Source organism: Macrobrachium nipponense, chromosome 21, assembly GCF_015104395.2.
Source record: "Macrobrachium nipponense isolate FS-2020 chromosome 21, ASM1510439v2, whole genome shotgun sequence".
NCBI lineage: Eukaryota > Metazoa > Arthropoda > Malacostraca > Decapoda > Palaemonidae > Macrobrachium > Macrobrachium nipponense.
In genome coordinates, this window is record NC_087212.1 from 23,183,411 (window position 1) to 23,205,442 (window position 22,032).

Genomic DNA, 22,032 nt, shown 5'->3' on the forward strand with positions numbered 1-22,032 from the left:
GGATAAAAGAACATTGGTAGAGTGGTTTAGATCGTAAATACTTAATAATAATAATAATAATAATAATAATAATAATAATAATAATAATAATAATAATAATAATAATAATAATAATAATAACAATTATTATTATCAGTATTATAAATAGTAATGAAAGCACCATGCCCACACCAACAAAGCCAAAAGACGAAAAAGGCTTTCAATAGTACAATGTAATGAAAAATCCCTTCTCTCTGCCACCAAAAATAATTGCACATTATTGGTCAACAAAGAATTCAATAAACCTAGAAAACAATAAGCCGGACAGTGGGTTCGGTGGATTCATATCCGAAATAATATTTCAAGTGGAAAGCGTCTGACGTCGGTCTCGTTATAATTTCCTGCCGTAGCGAAACACAATTATACTTCTCAGACGAATACAAACACAAAAACCGATAGGAATGTAATGCCAATAAAGATTACACGGAGAATAAAAGAAACTACAAGCTCCAGGATTTATATAACTAATAAAGAAATAAATACCCAGTATTCTAAACGCGACTAAATTATAGTCAACATGAAAGACGAAAAAAATGCGCAATCGAGTTTTCTGAAGTTTTAAAAAGCTGTACGAGCCGCGGCCTATGAAACGTTCGGCCACGGTCCTGTGGTGGCCTGTCCTATAGCGTTACCAGACGCACGATCATGGCTAACTTTCATCTTAAATAAAAAAAAAATACTGAGGCTAGAAGGATGCAATTTGGTTATGTTTGGTGATTGAAGGGTGGATGATCAACATACCAATTTGCAGCCCTCTAGCCTCAGTAGTTTTTAAGATCTGAGGGTAGACGGCAAAAGCGAGGACGAACAAAGAAATAGGCATCTCAAGCATTTCTTTTACAGAAACCTTTAAACCCAAAAAGAAAAAATAATCACTATAAACTTCGGAGCTTTTTCGGCTTTAATTATTTGAATATAAAGAAACAGCGAAAGTCACCACACGTATATTTCTAGTAATGTATGTCGTCCAATACCAGAAGTATCGACTTTGCTAACAGTTTCTCTTCCTGAAGCGTACATTCATATTTAAATGATGTAAATAATGGTGTGTATATAATGTCCGTAACTCCGGTGACCGCTGGTGGTGACTAGAGGCACAGAAAGGAGCTATTCATTTAAACACACACGTCCACAAATGCGCGCACGCGCGCGCACACACACATATATATCAGGACCGAAACCGGGTCTCAAATGAGAGGCAAGGCCACTACCAATTCCCACACAGGGTATGAAAGACGTTGGAACCTAAGAGGCTTTTGTGGGTCAATTTGTAGCAATAATATATATGTACACAAACACACACACACACACACACACACACAAAGATATATATATATATATATATATATAGATATATATATATACATATTTATATATGATATATATATTATATAATAGAATCTGAGTGTTCAATTTCCGAACAATTGCACTATGCAACAACTGTTAGAAGAGGGTGGAAAGTAAGATGAATGGAGAATATGAAAGGAGCCAAAGTTTAAGGAATGACAGGGTTTGAAGCTGGGGGCCGAAGGGACTCTGCGTAGAACGTTAAAATAATGTCCACGGTGGACTAGGGCCCCTACGGAAAACCTTTTAGGGAAATGAGCATAAAACGATGAATTGTTTTTGTTTTTCCTGTGGAAAAATCTAAGGTCTCTAGCTAGTGAGGAAACGTTGTTAATCACTGAATAAAGAGATACGATACAGAATATTATATATGATATATATATATATATATCTATATATATTATATATATATATATATATATGATTATGTATATACGCGCTTTATGGCGCGTGCTATGCTCACTGAAACCCGGCTCTGCCATCTCCCTTACCCTTCCGATCCCTTACCAACCCAGTACCCACCCGGGGCAGATAAACAGGCTTGCAGGAGGAGGGTTAATGTCTCCTCTTACCTGCCGTTCCAGTACCTACCTACCTACCTACCCTGCTGTCACCCAAGGCGGACAGACCAGTTTGCATGAGGTGTGTGGCTGTGTCACGCATCCCCTACTGCCACCCGGGAAGGACAAACAATATCCACTCGGATTTTATTATACACACACACATTTAAATCTCAGATGATAATAACGTTATTACTACACCGGCTCAAAGGCTGTCTCGTGAAATGAAAACGAAAGGGTAAACATTCAAACTGTTTGCACAAATATGGAGGGAGAAGAGGAAAGGGAAGCATATAATACATTCCTATTAAAGGAATAGATTTGCTCTTTAGAACAGATTACAGGATTAATATCCCGATAACAAGCGGAACTCGCAAATATTACACCAGAGCCCCTTCAGCAAATATGGCCATGAGTAATACGGATTAATCGCAGTTAGAAAAGTAATACGGATTAATCGCAGTTAGACAATAAATGTTCGGGGCTTCCTAAACATTCGGCCGAATGAATGCGAGCATGCATGTAACTTCAGTAATGTGTTTACTGGAAAAGTTACGTTCTATCACATTTTCAATCCTGATACCAGTCACTCTTATTCCGTCGCACCCTCACGTTTTTCTGTCTCTGAATCCTTTTCATTCCGCTTTCAAGGACTGTAGGGTGAATCGAGCTTGATGAACTATGAATAGTAAAACACACAACGGTTCGCGGGTAGAATTGCAAATTCAAAAAGTTTAAAAGCTTCTGAGGTGAACCGTTTACATAGCTCTTTGAATAAAAGGGGAATCCCAGGTGGAGGTGCGAAAGAACAGTGAGATTTGTCGTAGTAAGACAGAGGATGATGATACTTGGGAGTAAAGAGCATGTAATTCGGAAGTGTAGGGAAGAGGCAGAGGAAGAACTAGAATGTGATGGATAAATCCGTATTATAGGATACTGAAGCGGATGGGCCATAATAGTCGAGAGAGAGAGAGAGAGAGAGAGAGAGAGAGAGAGAGAGAGAGAGAGAGAGAGAGAGAGAGAGATCAAGGTAGCTGAGACAGAGGATTCAGACCACTATAAAGGAATGTGAAGCGTTTAAAACTGTGGAAGCTGAATTTGCCAGTGACTGTGGTCTTGTCTGTACCTTCAGAGCCAACCATTTCGGCTTTGTTCATATGCATATATATAAGTATATGTATATGTATATATATATATATATATATCCATTTTATATTATTGATCAATTAATACATAGAAACAAAAGAAGGCTGATCACAATTGCCCAACTGAGACCCATGTCGATATTTTAAAAATATGATAAAGACAAATTAAAAGAAGAAAATTACCACACTGGACAAATGATTCCAATTACAAAAGTGAATTTCACTTTTCCTTATCCTCGAATAGACAGAAATATTCTCAACATCTTCCCAAGAATTGTATTCCCGCTCGATAAATATTTACACATATCTCTGCCCGAGTGTGAGAACGTGTGTTCGTTCGTTATTGCGAGTACGAAAGAAAAGATTGTCCCCGACTTCCAATTATTCTCATTATAACAACTAACCCTCTGGGATGTCAGAACATGAGAACAAAAGATTCCATTCAACCACTCTGTCTTTTATGCCATTTCATTGTTGTTTTGCGCCGCTGCTCGGTCTCTTCATGTCATGGTATATCATATATATATACATATATATATATATATATATATATATATATATATATATATATATATATATATATATATAGATAAATATATATAGATATATACCATATATATATATATAATAGTATATATATGTATGATATATATACGAATGTATGTACGTACTTATGTACGTAATGTATGTGTACTATATGAATTTATGTACATAATATCACAGTTCGATTCCTGACAAAGTATTTCAGGTGAATTCAAAGTGAAACGAATTCCATGAAGACTGATGTGAAATTTCCGGTTTCCAACTGGTCGGTCAATAGACCTATGAACTGAATGAAAATTTCCCGTCTACGTAAAAGAGAAAGTGCACATTAATACATTTCAATGTAGAACAGGATCTTATCCCGCAATTACCAGTGGAATGCTAAAACAACGACACTGTTCCTGACAGATAACTGAATACTTTAAAGATAAAAATTCATTATAAATAGGATCAGTTACATACATACGCCGAGGAAACGGATTTATAATTGCCCCGAGACCCAAAAAGGATCTCTCTCTCTCTCTCTCTCTCTCTCTCTCTCTCTCTCTCTCTCTCTCTCACACACACACGCACGACCACGGAATCGCATATACGCACACAGTCAAATCCCCTATGGAATTCCAATAAGGCGACGTTTTGCCAGTTTAGTATACAGATACACGTCACTGATGGGAACCAATAAATCTGTGAGGCTGAGCTGGCCGTGTTTTCCATCCGGTTGAATCTAACGCATAGCTTATTACTACACAATTCTAGTCAGATACTCCGGGCATGAAACGCCAATGTAAGGTTTGTTTCTCCAAGCAATCTTAGCACAATGTTATATTAGTCTATTCAAGTTGGTCTGAAATAATTACAGGAAAAAACGATCAATAAAAGATACGAATTCTGATCAAGTAATCAACACTAAAGATATTTACATCTGTTAATTAACAAAAGGAGCATGATTAGCCTATGGTACCGAGAGAGAGAGAGAGAGAGAGAGAGAGAGAGAGAGAGAGAGAGAGAATTACTCTGTCATGCTATGTCAAGAATTCAGTTGGAAGTAATGGACCTCTTCCACATTCCCGATCTATACTGCAGGTGTCAACCAATTTTAGTGCGTAAGAAGACATCAGAAGATATATCTATCATCGAACTTCTTGGTTTTCATTAAGTTCTCAGCGGTATTGACAAACCAATGCAGATATCTTAATGATCTATCCAAACTCTCAAATTTAACAAAATCTTAGTTAGCAACGCCATTCCTCATTATTCTCTCCATACCATCCTTCATACTAATTCCAAATCTCTTCCACCTCCCAATTGGAGAAGTTCAGGAACACTCCGACCTGGCTCTTCACCTCCTCCACCTCTTTTACTTCTTTATTAAAATTTCAGGCCTTGGCAGCTACAAAAACGCCAATTGGAGTTCGAAGTGACACGGGAGAAAGCTAGAGAAGTAGAGAGAAATATAAAGAACTAGCTCACTTATCTACCACATAAGATGCAAAGGGAAAGGGAAGGGGAAGGGGGGGGGGGGCGGTGTTACGGGTTTGAAACCTACCCTATTATATAAGCTGGGTCAAATGATGGCAGCGTGCCAAATTTTGTCTAGATCGGTCAAGCGGTTTGCATTTCTATAGAGCACAAACGTACAAACATTCACTTTTGTATATATTATAGAAAGTAAGTCTGAGTGAGTGAGAAGGTCCGGTATGACGGAACAGACCGGACTTTGCTGAGATGTCTAATTAGTGAGGGATGGACTGGCTAAGTCTAGCAAAGCGGCTCAAGAGAAGAGATCTAGATGAAGAGAGATTTGGTTTGATTAGGACGATGTAGAAAGGGGGAAGAGATTTCGTTATATTCCAATTGGGACTATCTAGAAAGGTGAGTTATAGTTAGAATGGCGAGCCATAGCTTTGTCAAATAAACACTGACTGATCTGGGAGATCTATCTCAGATAAGGTCTCACGGAGAGGGTATATTTAGGTCGAGTATGATCTGTCTGCTTCAGTCTATAGAGAACTGGATGTAGTGAATCGAGGGACGTCGAGTGAAAAAATATCTATATCCATATAGTTATTTTGCCAGTGTGTAAAACTATCGAAAAATGTCAAACACGAAAGTTTAGAGCAACATGGGTTACTTTGAACAGATCGGTACAAAAATAATAAAAAATATCTTTATTTTTATTTGTATTCACTTGGTTCTATTTAACATTTCTGTTCCTTCTACCATCCTGCTGTGTTTGTTTTTCTGCTAGAACAAAGAAAAACGAGGGAAAAGAATTCAAATCCCCAATTAAGTTTACGCCAACTTATTCATCCTAGCAATGTCTTGGTTCCTGATGCACGGCCCACCCACTTAAAAACGAAATCCAAGCGGAGATTACTCTTCATTCCTGGAACTTGTAAACAAATAAAAATAAAAAAGGCAGCAAGTATAAATCAAGGGGAAAATAGGATTCAGAAACTGGGGTCTCAAAATATCCTTGCATTTGATTTCTCTTGCGCTAAAAAGAGAAAGAGGGAAAGAGAGAATGATCCTGGAAAGATTTTTAGACTTCATCCTCGATACTTACCTTTTTTGTCTTTAGAGTTTTCCATTCATAAAGATGAAAGCAGATCACAGGAGGTTTCTCGACGCAAAAGGCGAATTCGCCACATTGTTTCATTCGCTTGATCTCCTTCGGAAGGGATCAGCTCTCAGGTTCTTCGCTTTGGTTGCAGATTTAAGATCATAAACAGCACAATGCTGTTTCCTCGTTTTCTATTTTTACTATCATTTATAAATCAGGATACTTTTATCTACGTGAAAATCACACGTCAAAGAGTCGAATGGAATTAACTAATGCACCCAATTTGTTTACTGAGTTCTCTGTTCGCCATCTACAGTTTCGTTTCACTTCTCAAATCAGCATCCACACGTACGTGAAAGCAGCCATCATTGTAGAATATAAAGAAGATAAAAGATCATTTGAAAACACCTCAGTGTTGTGAGGTTAATGATTTCTAGATATGTCACTGTGATTACGACCACAGGATACTACAGGTACGCCAAGGAAGGTGGACTTGACGGTGAGTGAGCAGCTGAAGGCTAATCAGATTTACGGGCCAACTTGGGAAGGTCTTAACTGGTCAATGGTAGCCCGAGTTCGCTCCCTGCTCTGCTAACGAGGTATCGGAGGGATTTGTTTCTGGTGATTAGAAATTCATTTCTCGATATAATGTGGTTCGGATCCCACAATAAGCTGTAGGTCCCGTCGCTAAGTAACTAATTGTTTCTAGCCACGTAAAAATATCTAATCCTTCGGGCCAGCCCTAGGAGAGCTGGTAACCAGCCCAGTGGTCTGGTTAAATTAAGATACACTTAACTTAATTGGTCAAGACTGAGTGAGAGATGCCAAATGTTTTCCATTAAATTACATCTGCGGTAGAAAAACTGATTTATTCCAGAATGCGCATGGGTAGCACATGCACATAATTACAGACTCAAATCAAATTTTGCGACTATCAACTTGGAACAAGAGCTATAACAAAAAATTATCTTGAGTAACAGCCGTAACAGAATGCTAACGTAAAGGATCATTCATCCTTCAATGTCTGAAACGTTTGACGTCATAACCACCATCAGCATTTGTATTCACTTTTCTCATCTGAATCGTGCATGCGATGCACCGTCTTCACATCGAATAGATTTCGTCAATTAACGGAGCGAAGGACGACGTAAACGACGTTTCTGAAGTACTGACTCACAAACTGCAACGTACGTGTAGGCCGTTCACACGATTTGCTGAAACGAACATGTTTATTCTAATTACTAGAGTCTGTCACCTCGTTGAGATTAAGCCATGCGGACCGAAATACTTCCACGAAGACGCCTGTCTCTTGGCTTTTCAATGATGGACACAGTTACCTGCAATATAATACTTTTGGAGTACCTATCTATTTGATGCGAGGGACGTCAGTTTGAAATATCAGCTCAACTGCATACGGATAACGTTTGGTCATAATCAAAATAATACATGTACGTGTATGTATAACATATATATGTGTACACACACACACACACACACACACACACACACACACACACACACACATATATATATATATATATATATATATATATATATATATATATATATATATATATATATGTAATAAATAAAGACTGATAATATGTATCATTGTGACATTTCTTGGAAATTGGAGACTCATCATATTTAACTTCCCATGGAGACAGAGTCCGAAGCGACGACCTGAGAATGCTGACATCTCTTTCTGGGATGGTGTGATACAAAGATGCTTACTTGGGCAGATCAATGTTCGTTCTGTGGGTATGTGAGTTTGGGGGGCTTGTTCAAGGTGCCTTTGAAAACTGGCTGCGACCAGTTAATTGAGGCGTTGACGAAGAGTGTGAATTCGTGTGTACGTGTGTGCCTCTTCCGTTCATAATGGCATCTTTAGCCAAAACTATGGGAAGACTTACGGAGAGGTCTGTGCAAGAAAGGCAGAACCACGATGGTGTGTGCCAAAAAGTTTCCTTTTGAGAGTGTGTGATTTTCCAGGCTGCAATGGGTTAGTTATCATGATTTAGCCAAAGGGATATCTTGTTTTGATATCTTGTAAAGATGTTCCATTTTATTTGATCTTTTGACTTTGTCTTTACAATTGTGTGTGTGCTCACTAGTGTGTTCTCCTGTCTTTTAAACAGGCGGTTCTAGTGAGGGGACCGAGTGTCCTAGTGAGAGGACTGTATTTTGGAGAAGAGATAATTGGTGTGACTAATTACTGATTAAGCCATTTAAATACCGGAAGGTTATCTGAGTTAGTTGTCTGTGAGACTTGAACTATTTTCATTACATTGCTGATCCTGTAAGAACTTGAGTTATTCAACTAGTACTTTACTTTGAATAAAACGTTATATTTTTGTAACTCCGACTCTAATTTAATGACCTGATGGAATGGAGAGAGAAAGAGAGAGAGAGAGGGCTTTTGCCAGTGATAGCTTTGAGAGAGAGAGAGAAGAGACTGAGGGTTACCAGTTCGCCTTGCACAATGGCTAAACGCATACCAAATATTAAATACCGGGGGGGGGGGGGGGACGACCCTCACAGGTAATATATATATAAATATAAATATACTAATATACAATACACACACACACACACACACACACACACACACACACATATATATATTATATATATATATTATATATATATAATTAATAGTATATAATAATATATATATATATATATATAAATATGTACGTGTGAAAAGAATAAAAGACGAGGAACAACATTGGTGGTAAACACAAGGCAAAGGCCACCAAACAGAAGGGAATGGAAGAGTATTGCTAAGAAATACAGAGGTGCTGTAGATAAGTTGTTGGGCAAAAGAGGTTTAGATGTTATGACGTTCATTAACTTTATCGGGTTTTATCCTGGATCTATTATGTTTATTTAGTCACTTGGAGAACTCCAGTTTAAGGAGAAATGGTTGATTAACCACACACGCATGACCAGTATGTCCTGTGAAAAGGCAAAATGTTTCTGCATGGGACTCTGAACCTGGAATCAATAATATTTTTTTTTTTATATCAAAACACCAAAAGTTATAATTATTATTCTACTGTGTGTTTTTTTTTTCTATCTACCACTTACCATCTGATCAGAGACATAATATTCGTGGGTCACATTATTTTAATCATGGTTATAAAGTTTCAGTATTTTAGGAATTCGTTGGAAAAAAGTCCGCACATACCGTTAACACTGTCTAACTTTATATTAGGAAAATTAAGTATATGGTTTGTTTTTTTTTTTTTTTTTTTTTTTTTTTGCAAAAAAAAAACAAAAAAACACACAAATTAGATCAAATCTATGAATTTTATATAACTAAATTAAGCCATAATTTATTGTGCATCTACGGAGTTTAATCTAATCCAGCTGGTACAACATACTATATTTGTTATCATTCTCAAAAACAAAATGAAAAGCCTCTTTAAATAACTGGTATTCACCTGGTGATTTTCCTTTTCAGGGAGTGGTTGCTGGAACGACTTCACCGCGCGACGACACAAAAACCAACGATTCAACTAAGGACCTCAGCCAAGACATAAACAATGACGTCATAGATGTTCGAGAACGCCGACTGGTAGAGAGTGGGGACGCGAAAGGCAGTTGGGGGTTTTCAGTAGGGACCCTTCCTCTGGACAACAAGTACATGATGATGCTCAGGAAGACAGTCAACCAGAGAGTACTGAAAAATCGCAAGAACACTTTAACGCAGGCCAGAATGCCCAGTGAGGGGTCCTCAGCGAGCAAGAGAAGCAATGCGCCCCCAACCATGCAGAGCTCCGTCAGTTCTGAGAACTCCGTTGCCAACGCCACCAAAAAGGAAGACAAGCGTAGCGTGGACAACGACAAAATGGAAACCGAAAGTTATATGGATGCCGAAAAAAGATCTATCGCTTCACTAGCACGTTCTGGAAGTCTACGATCTGTATACAACAAGAGAAATGTTGCCTACTTTGCCAGAGCCTCTAGTCAGAACCTCACAGATGACATAGATGGTGTAGAAAAGAGACATATTGCCAGCCTTGCCAGAAACAGCGAACTTCCACAATTCAGCAGCATGCAGAAGCGATATCTAGGCGCCCTTATGAAGAGTCAGCCCCCATCCTTCATAGGAAGCAGGAATGGTAAGCGATATTTTGCCTCTACACTCAACTCATTCAGTGATTTAGATGATAATACGGAGGAAAAACGTTTCTATGGGTCCATCTTGAAGTCTGATACGGTCCCAAATTTTGGCGAAGTACACCCAGCTCAGGACAAAAGACACTTTGCATCATTGCTCAAGAGTGACAGTGTTCCTTTCATTCAAGACAAGCGTTTCTTTGCCTCGCTCCTGAAAAGCCCCCAATACGTCAGCCCTGTTGACAATCAAGATGTAGGTAAGAGATACTATGGCTCCATTCTTAAAAGTAGAGATGATCCCATTTATGAAGATAAACGACATTACTCTTCGTTGCTGAAATCTTTGCCTTCTGAAACCAATGAGCCTGTAGTTGAGAAGCGACATCTAGGATCTCTTTTCAAAAGTGCAGACATCAGTTATTCAAATGGATTCCACTCTGACGATAAGAGGTACTATGCGTCACTACTCAAGAGCAACAGTTTCAATAATAATCCAAACAGCTTTTCTGCCAATAAACGATATTTGGCATCTTTACTAAAGCAGAAAGAACCTGACACTTACGACAGTTTTTATGAGACAAAAAGGCACCTTTCGTCCCTTTTAAGAAACAGACAAGAACGCGAGTCCCTGGGTGGCTTCAGTGAAGACAAAAGGTACTTGGCATCTCTCCTCAAACCAAAAAGATCTGATGGGGCAGACGACGGCATTCAAGAAGATAAGAGATATCTTGCATCACTTTTCAAACCAAGAAGGTCCGATGACTCACTAGCTGAATACACTACCGAAGACAAGAGATATCTGGCATCTCTCTACAAACCAAGACGATCTGATGATTCTGATGACGCAATGACAGAAGACAAGAGGCATTTGTCCTCTCTCTTCAAACCAAAACGCGCTGATGACACTATCAACGAGGAGAAACGCTATCTGGCATCTCTCTTCAAGCCAAGGCGTTCAGATGACTCAGATGATTTTAGTGAGGACAAGAGACATTTGGCATCACTCCTGTCTAAAAGATATGATGACTCGGATGACTTAAGTGAAGACAAAAGACATTTTGCATCCCTTTTATCTAAAAGATATGACGGATCTGATGATTCTGATGAAGAAAAAAGATATTTTGCATCACTTCTATCTAGCCAATACGATAATGGTGATGATCTAACCGAAGAAAAAAGGCACTTTGCTTCACTGCTTTCTAAAAGATATGATGACTCAGATGATCTGAGCGAAGAGAAGAGACACCTGGCATCATTATTGTCCAAAAGATATGATGAATCAGATGACCTCAGCGAAGATAAGAGACATTTTGCATCACTGTTGTCCAAAAAATATGATGAAACTGATGCTTTAAATGAAGAAAAACGCCACATTTCTTCCCTTCTTTACAAAAGATTTGATTCTGATTCCTTGGATGAAGACAAACGACACATAGGGTCCCTTTTTTCTAAAAGACCTGACGATTTTGAATTACTGACGGAAGATAAACGCCACATTTCCTCTCTTTTGTACAAGAGATTTGACGACCCTGACACTTCAGTTGAGGAAAAGAGGCACATTGCTTCTCTCTTGTCGAAAAGATTTGATGAACAAGATGCTCTTGACGAATCCCCGGATGCTTTTGAAGAAGCCAAAAGGCACCTAGGTTCATTAAGGTCCAAAAAATTCGACGAATCCTCTGATTTACTACAAGAAGACAAAAGGCACTTGGGTTCACTCAGGTCAAAGAAATTTGATGAATCATCAGATTTTTTAGACGAAGAGAAGAGACATTTGGGATCCCTTAGATCAAAAAAATATGACGACTCTTCAGATGCTTTACAAGAAGACAAAAGGCACTTGGGTTCACTAAGGTCAAAGAAATTTGACGAATCATCAGATTATTTAGAGGAAGATAAGAGACATTTGGGATCCCTTAGATCAAAAAAATATGATGAATCTTCAGACTATTTGCAAGAAGAAAAAAGGCATTTGGGTTCACTTAGGTCAAAGAAATTTGATGAATCATCAGATTTTTTAGATGAAGAGAAGAGACATTTGGGATCCCTTAGATCAAAAAAATATGATGAATCTTCAGACTATTTGCAAGAAGACAAAAGGCATTTGGGTTCACTCAGGTCGAAGAAATATGATGATGAATCATCGGATTTTTTAGACGAAGAGAAGAGACATTTGGGATCCCTTAGATCAAAAAAATATGACGACTCTTCAGATGCTTTACAAGAAGACAAAAGGCACTTGGGTTCACTAAGGTCAAAGAAATTTGGCGAATCATCAGATTATTTGGAGGAAGATAAGAGACATTTGGGATCCCTTAGATCAAAAAAATATGATGAATCTTCAGACTATTTGCAAGAAGACAAAAGGCACTTGGGTTCACTCAGGTCAAAGAAATTTGATGAATCATCAGATTTTTTAGACGAAGAGAAGAGACATTTGGGATCCCTTAGATCGAAAAAATATGATGAATTTTCAGATGATTTGCAGCAAGACAAAAGGCACTTGGGTTCACTAAGGTCAAAGAAATTTGACGAATCATCAGATTATTTAGAGGAAGATAAGAGACATTTGGGATCCCTTAGATCCAAAAAATATGATGAATCTTCAGATGTTTTGCAAGAAGACAAAAGGCATTTGGGTTCACTCCGGTCAAAGAAATTTGATGAATCATCAGATTTTTTAGACGAAGAGAAGAGACATTTGGGATCCCTTAGATCAAAAAAATATTATGAATCGTCAGATGTTTTGCAAGAAGACAAAAGGCATTTGGGTTCACTGAGATCTAAAAAATTGGATGACTCATCCGATCCTTTGGAAGAAAAGAGACACATAGGTTCCCTTCGGTCTAAAAAGTTCGACGAATCTTCTGATGCTCCTCAGGAAGATAAGAGACACCTGGCTTCCCTTAGATACAAAAAACTGAATGAAAACTCAGAAGACACTTTACAAGAAGACAAAAGACACATAGGTTCTCTCCGGTCAAAAAAGTCTGAAGAGGAAAAAAGACATCTAGCTTCTCTCATGTCCAAGAAATCTGAAGATTCGAAGTCTCTTGATGAAGATAAAAGACATATCGCTTCGCTGCTGTCCAAAAAATCAGACGTTAATGTCAACGAGGATAAACGCCATATTGGTTCACTCCATTCCAAAAAGTCTGATGAGCCTGTTCAGACAAATGAAGACAAACGTCATATAGGGTCTTTATTATCAAAAAAATCAAATGACCAAGTTCAAACGACAGAAGATAAACGTCACATCGGTTCCCTGCTTTCGAAAAAGTCTGATAATTCTGCTCAAGTGAGCGAGGACAAACGTCATATAGGTTCTCTTTACTCGAAAAAGTCTGGCAACGCCCCATTAGACGAAGATAAGAGACACATAGGCTCTCTGTTCTCTAAGAAATCCGATACTTCTGAACACAACGATGACAAAAGACACCTAGGTTCCCTCTACGGCAAAAAATCCGACACAAGTGCGACGGCTGCAGCCGCGACGGACGCAGCAAACGTCGACAAGAGACATCTTTCCTCCCTGTTCAAGGAACGCAGTTTCAACGCCTGGCACGATAGGTTCGGCACAGAAAAGAGGTACCTGGCCGCTCTCCTGAGAAACAGAGACGAAAATATCAATTTAGGGAAGCGCCACTTCTCATCTTTGCTGAAGCACAAAAACTCTTACGGTGACATCTTGGAAGAAAATGAAATTGAAAAGCGGTACTATGCTTCTATCCTCAAGAGGCCGGATGGCAGTGCAGATCATTTAGAAGACGAAATACACCAGTACCAAGCCGCCAACGAAGACGACAATGAAACAGATATGGATAAAAGGCACTACTCCTCCCTTCTGAAAAACTTACCGGCACCGGAATATTCAGAAGTTCAAAAAAGGTACTTCGCTTCCCTCTTGAAAAATGGTGATGTCAGATTCGGCGCTGGTAAACGCCATTTGTCCTCTTTGTTCAGGAGCAGAGAAGAGAACGAGCACCCGAGGGCGAAGCGGTACATCGGCGCCCTGGCTAAGAACAACGACCTCCCCTACCTGTACACCCGATCTCGCCAGAACCGACGAAACGCCCCTAGAACCCCCGAGGAAAACATCGCTTATCTAGAACGCCTCATCCGCTTGGAAATTCAAAAAGGCCTTCTCAAGAAGCGGCAGCGACAGCTGGATCTCTTGGGATCCAACGACAAAATGATGGTCCTCCTCAGCAACGTCAACAATAACAAGTTGGCCTACGAAAGTGACAGCAACAAGGCAGAGGATTATGACAAGCGTAATATCCAGTCCCTGGCGCGAAATGGAGAACTCTACGGGTGGTCTGGGAAAAGAGAGAGCGCTCTCGAAGGCAACGGCGGAAACATGTACATATATACCCCTGTCCAAGAGGTGTCGGTTCCATATTCAGTCAACAAGAGATTTTTAGGTAAGTAGGAGGTGTTCTTTCCAAGATTTAAACAGAATGATACTGACTTGAGATAAAATCAGTCCTTTAACGGGATGCTAAATTCCTCATATTCTACTTTACACAGCTATTAATTTGTTTCTTTAAAATGATTATTACATATTAAGAGAGAGGAACTTTGTAAAAAAAAAAAAAAAAAAAAAAAAAAAAAAAAAAAAAAAAAAAAAAAATTTTCTCATAAAATAGGAATACATTTACTAAGTTCAATTCACTATTTATTACAATGTTGAGAATTAATAATTCTTGCATGCTAAACGAATAATCATGGTTAAAGAAGAACTAATTTATCCGTGGGAATCAGCGAAAACCTAAAATATCTCCATTAAAGAATGGGGACAAAACAAACGACACATGTACAATGTAATGATGCAAGCCCTCGTTCCATAGAATTCAACGCAGATGTAAATATAATCATCCTAAAAAAGTAAAATAATAACTACTATTTTTTGATGACGTAGATTTCATTGATCTCGGATGAATACAAACTCTCTCTCTCTCTCTCTCTCTCTCTCTCTCTCTCTTTGATCGATCTAATTTTACGAGATGACCATGAAAAATATTTTACATGATTAAATCCATTTTGATAAAAGGATTACTCCTTTTATATATCAGCGCTTACATTTTCTGAGTTTAAGCACGTATATAAAATATTCTTGCGAAATGAAGCTCTATGTATTGCGAATGATTAAGAACTAACTTGTAATAAAAACAGCAAAACCCTTTTTTCGTGATACATCAATGAAAACGAGGATTTCAAATAACTGAACATCTATCTATAAATAAAGACTAAGCATTTGATGATAGTGAAAAATTAATTTTGCCTGACAAGCCCTGAAAAGGTACAATTTTTATTTTACAGCATTAAAAAGCCTTTTCAGTTACGTAAGAACTCATTAGTCGCCTTTTACAAGAGCGCTCAAAAATCTTCTGGTCAGAGAGAGAGAGAGAGAGAGAGAGAGAGAGAGAGAGAGAGAGAGAGAGAGAGAGAGAGAGAGAGAGAGAGAGCTTCCTCTTGATTTAAAACCGGAATGAGATAACGACAACGAAGTTATAAAATCACTTAGCGCTGAAAGGGCTCATTTTATCTTTTTAGGAGGTGGTCAGGTGAGGTTCGGTTTTCTTTCAAGTGGAAGCAATTCGGTACAAAAGTACCATCGGTAAAATAAACCTTTGAAACACTGACCACCCTGAAAACTTTTAAATCCCAGATTTTAAGTTTGTTTTTGGAGAGGCAAAATATCATTCGAAAGACAACTGCACGGAAACTAGCATATGTTGGAAGTTTTCATCCAGTCCTCTTTGACTGCATGAAACTTTTTGATAACACAGCAAACCTTACATTTGAAAAGCTACATTTTCTTGTTACTGCTGAGCGATACTCGCTAGATTTCTATTGCAGATTAAATTTGTTAACCAGCGCATACAATTTCTTTTTTTTGAGTTAATTTTTTGTACTACGGCTTCTATAACAAAACCAACTGTTAAGTGGTATAAAAAAAAACTGATATAGGGTATTAAATATAGAATTTGGGCCAAAAGCCAAGTACTGGGAATTATGAGGTCATTCAGCACGGAAGCAGATGTCGGCAGGAAAAGGTCTGAAAGGAGTAATATGAGGAAAACCTCGCGGTTGCACAATGAATCAATTAACACGAAAGGGTGGAAAGTAAGATGGAAGAAAGAGTATATGGAAGGAGGTACAGTAAAATGAACGAAAGGGATTGCAGCTAGGGGCTGAACGCACCCTGCAAAGAACCTCAAGTAATGCCTACAGTGCACCACATGAAGTGCATTAATGGCACTAACCCCCTAGGGATATATAGGTATTGTGATTAGCTTGAAAACTGAATCAACCCGCGACCTTGTAGAGTATAATCACACGAAGCTTGTGAAATTTAAATGTATTACGGCAACATAAACATGAGTAGCAATCAAGGTAAAATAATCAGAAAGTGTAAAGAGACTCCCTGGGAATTTAGAATCCCCGAATCAAAGAGAGATGACATCACAACATGTTTTCGAAGGAGGATGATGATGCAGGCATGAGGGTCAGAGGCATAAGAGGATTACAGAGCGAGCATGCACCACAGCCCCCCCGAACAGAGAAAAGCACAAAACAAAGACGAACGCAGGAATCACGACAAACAAACAAATGCAAAGAGCAGCGCCGGCATCGAGGAAAAAAGGATGTTGTTGACCTGATAGCAAACATCTCCAGATTCTATTCACAGAGAGGATTTGGGATGTTTTTCTTTTTCTATGTAATCATTTTTGTCCTTTGGTGATGTATTTCATGCCTGATCCGACTTATTTCTAGATCCCTTCCCTTCGCAACCCTTACCCTTCACCCATCCAATATGCCTCTCTGAGGTTTTACAGCCCCATTCCACCTATCTATCAGTCGTACGTTCGTGATGAGAGTTGACTTTCAATTCTCCTCGTCACAAAAGTCCCCCTTCTATAATCATTGAAATCAATCCACCTCTTCTTTCTTTTAATCTTTCTTTCCTCTCCATTCTCCTCCATCCCCAACGCCTTCACACGCGCAGATTACCGCTGAGGCAATCAATAGTCGAATTTGGCTGGGCCAGCATAAAAGAGGGGCGAGTTTTCAAAAGATGAGCGCTTTGCTTGATGTGATTATGCCCACTCCTTGGAAAAAGGGACAATCGCCCGGTTCTCAGAAGAGAGGAAGACGAGGTGTCTGTGTTTGGCATCTGAGAGAGAGAAGAAGTGGGCGAAACGTCAGGGGGTGAAATCCACCTTAAATTATGACTACTATTTCAGCTACTGAAAATAAGTTCACCCCCCACCCCCGTTGCTATTGCTACTGTCATTACTATGACACTTAACACCGCTCTTGCTTCTACCACAACAATGACTAATAATTCAAAGCCAAAAAGTAATTGTAGCTGGAATAGGAATATAGAACTTAGGCAAAAAGGCCAAGCACTGGGACCTATGAAGTCATTCGGCGCTGAAACGGAAATTGACAGCAAAAGGTTTAGAAGGTGTAATAGGAAGAAAACCTCACAGTTGTATTATGAAATTGTTAGGAGAGAGTGGAAATTAAGATGGAAGAAAAAATATGAACGGAGATACAGAAAAAAGAATGAAAAGGAGTTGCAGCTAGGGGCCGAAGGGACTCTGCAAAGAAGCTTAAGTAATGCCTACAGTGCACCACGTGAGTTGCATTGACGGCACTACCCCCCTACTTAATCTTACTAAGTGTAAAAATTACGGAAGCAAAGAAAAATGAGAGAATTAAAAGTTCCAAAAAGGAAAATTTCAAATGAGTATAATATTGAAAATCACGTGACACGTTGACATCATGCAAATACACCCACATTTCATAAGTTGTCATTATAAAAAAACTCATTTATCAATTATTCAAAACTAGTCACATTTCGCGATGGCGTCACGCATACTCTCAAACATTCATATTTCATGACACTCATGAATGAAGAATTCGCATTTCACGGAGCAGTCATGCAAAAACTCCCATTGTATGGGGTCATTTGGAAAAACTCGTTTTATTTTGAAGGTGGGAAGAAAATATTATAAATTTAGAATGAAACTATGAAAGCAAACATTTGGTATTATATAAACACACTTCATATTTCACGGGAGTTTAAACTGTGAGTTTTTGGCACTCGAAGGTTTTGTAAGATTTGTATTTACATAATCTTCGTTAAAATGACGTGTAAATCACATTCCAATGAGGAAAAAATAGTCATAAACTGAAACGTAATGCCGGACGACCATTTCCAGATAAAAATATATTGCAATATCCTGAATAAGACGAAACAAGACCCTACTGATCACTAGCTTCGTCTTGGCCACGTATAAGCGACGCACACACACAATATACACGCTTCTCTTTATAATTCCCACCCATTGTTGTCCTTCTATTTCGTATCACTTTTCTGGTTTGTTTTATATCTCCTTGACATACCTTTCCATCTTGCTGCATACTTGCACACGCTGTCGGAAGACATTCGACTGCAACTCGCACATTTTTTTTATTTTTTTTCCACCCACTAAAATGCATTTCCTCGTCCCACCAGTCAAGGTTGTATCTCCCCCTAACTAGCCTCCTATGCTAATACAAAGAATCTCTGCTGACACTATGGCGACGTCATGAATTTCACAAGCACTTCATCTGCTCCTTCACCCTTTGACACCAACTGTAACCTAAATATCCCTTCTATGTATACACTCTTATTACTCTTCTCTCTTAAAAATGACTTCTCTTGATCACTTTTGCAATCATATTTTTAGATTCTCTCTCCAACCAAAAACTTTTAACTTTTACTTTATAAGAAATAACAAGATATATCTCTGACCGCCACTCTTCTGGCCATTATATCCAATCAACTTGTTCTTTCTTCTATTTACTCTGTAATGAAAATAATCTAGCAAACACTTTTCCTAACCGTACACACAAACACACACACACACACACACACACACACACACATATATATATATATATATCTATATATATATATATATACTCCCTATATATATTATATATATATATATGTATAAAATTAGCTTCAAAGTATAGAGATCACCAGTCATCATCACCATTAAACTAGTGAGTTGTGGATGAACACCTGTGAAGAATACTTACACGAATATAATTCTATGTAGCTTTATAAAACTACACAGAATTCTCACCACCAGCACGGCCAAACCCTTGAACCCACTGTCTCACCCACCTGTATCTTGCACGCAACCAAGATCTTGCTCCCCCTGAATGTTGAGGCTCCTACTTTAGAAAATGCCTTTCAGACTGTCCATCTATCCTCTTCTAGGTATTCTCTTTTCTTCTTCCAGTACCCATCTTCAACATTTACAACTGACTTTGAGGAGTTGGTTCAACAATCCCTTAATACATTTCCACCTTGGCTTCCATGGGAAATTTCGTTTATTTTGCACAAAACCTGCTTTCTTGCTTGTTTCAAGTGTTCTGAGACTCAAATCTTCCACATAGCTCCATCTTCCTCTTTCCCATTTCTCCTTATTTAGCAACCTCATCTCACCAGCAATGGAAATCTTAACCCAAAAAAGGTGCAGTGACATAGGTCCGTTTCTTAAACAAATAGATTGTGTTATGTTGAACGAAGCAATCAGCGCATACTATAGTTACTCTCTCTCTCTCTCTCCTCTCTCTCTCTCTCTCTCTCTCTCTATATATATATATATATATATATATATATATATATATATATATATAATATATATATCTATATATATAAAATTAATATATATATATATAATATATAATATATATAGTATATATAGTTATATATATATATATATATATATATATATAGTGTGAGCGCTTACTAGTGTTTCTCTCTCTCTCTCTCTCTCTCCACAATTCGAGCGATTTCGGTAGCCAATCCCCCATCTGGAATAGTTCCATGAATTTTGTCCTCTCCTGAGCTATTCACAGACGCAGGCTTTTGTTTCTAGGAAACTTTCCAGATGACAGAAAGTCCACAGAGACAAACTTCAAATGACTTTCAAGAGACGATACAAGGACGTGCTTGATTCATGACTCAAAATAAAACTGCGGAAAGCATTGAAGCTGGTAACATAATATATCAAACGCACTCGCGCGCGCGCACACACACACACACACACACACACACAGTATAATCTGGTTTAATACCTAGACTGGATGTTAATACAATGCAATCAAACATAAGTTATTCCTACACCCTCAGTTTTTATGTGGTAAATTAAAATTGAGTTGGTAAACCAAACTGAAAGGCTTTTACCCAAGAAAGTAGTGTCTCAACACTCATAAAAAATGAACGATATCTTCGTGAGCAATATACGCGTGTGTGTGCATTGTGTATATATATAATGTATGTGGTTTTGTATTAACATATACAGTGGGTGGCTCCAAAGGAAAGGGATAAATAAGTCTCTGCCACAGTCATTTTTATCCACTAAATCGTGGATTAATCCAGGCTCATCAACAGCATGTCTAACCTATCCTCTACAGATAGTGCTCCATTCACTTCCATCTTGCGCACACTCTCTCATTTCCTGAATGTTAGGGCCCTTAGGTTCTTCTTTTCCATCGCCCCAACCCTCTTTAAGCCTTCCTTGTGTCGGTCCTCTTGACAATCTTGGAATTTCACAGGTTCCACCAACCAGTAATCATCTTAAAACTCTTCGAACACTCGTATTACTAATTTTCTTTTTTGACAAACTCTTTCCTTTTTTCCCCACATTTTTCACGTCCCAAATCTTCTCACACCACATAAGCAACATGAACAAGTCGTCTTCAAAGCTTCAGTCATTCAACATCCGCATTTCATTCCAATAAGGAGAAACTGACTCGACAATCCTTTCATACATTCTCCTTTAATTTTGTAAGTGTTCTGCTACCTTCTTTGCTTCGCCCTTTGTGTGACTTACTTCCTAGGCAGCACGTGTGATATGTACTCCTAAATATCCATAAGTCTTTCTTCCACCATCCACATGAATGCTCATTACTCCAGTTTCCTAGTCCCCAATCGTTTTTCCCATATACTCTCCACTTCTTCATCTTGTAAACTTTTTCAAAAAATTTTTTTTTATGTTTTCTTCATTTCCATAAACGTGTGCATATATATATATATATATATATATATATATATATATATATATATATATATATATATATAGCAACTTTTACCTTTTTTCTTTCATTCATCTTCACACTATTTTCATGGGGGTGGAGATAGGGGGTTGACTCACAATCCTATCTTACAATGCAACATGGACTTCCAGTGGCACTCTTCTTTTTCAAGCCCTTCCTAAAGACCCTTCTCACTCCACTGCTGCACCTGTACTGAAATTCGCCCCTATTCCCACCCTACCATCGTCTGTTGCATTTGTACAAAATATTCCTACAAGAATCATCCACTTCCGTTCTTCCACTATCCATAGGAAAAGAAAAAAAAAAAAAACGGCTCGCAGTCAAGTAGCTCCAATCTCAACTCGCCTCGAATTCCAATGAAGGGCAAATTGCTGTGGGATGTTCGCTGAAAATGTCATTGTATTCCCTTTGAACTCAGCAGCAAATTTGAACGAGGTTAGTCGACTGTAGTGGGTTGCAGCGAGTGGAAACGGACACTGGGATAGCAACTTCTTAAAAGAAATACGTGTATAGTTCATTAGTTCATATATGAAAGTATTATATATGTGTGTGTATACTCGTACATAAAAATATATATATGTAT

At 38.3% G+C, this 22,032-nt stretch overlaps 1 protein-coding gene across 2 annotated transcripts in view; it reads left to right on the plus strand.

The window, feature by feature from the left end:
- LOC135197842 (uncharacterized) overlaps positions 1 to 22,032 on the plus strand; it is a 264,075-nt gene that overhangs the window by 215,225 nt on the left and 26,818 nt on the right. For both annotated transcript variants that reach the window (XM_064225015.1, XM_064225016.1), the window contains exon 3: positions 9,664 to 14,746. In XM_064225015.1, coding sequence (XP_064081085.1) covers positions 9,664 to 14,746 — 5,083 coding nt within the window. The remainder of the gene's footprint in view (positions 1 to 9,663; positions 14,747 to 22,032) is intronic.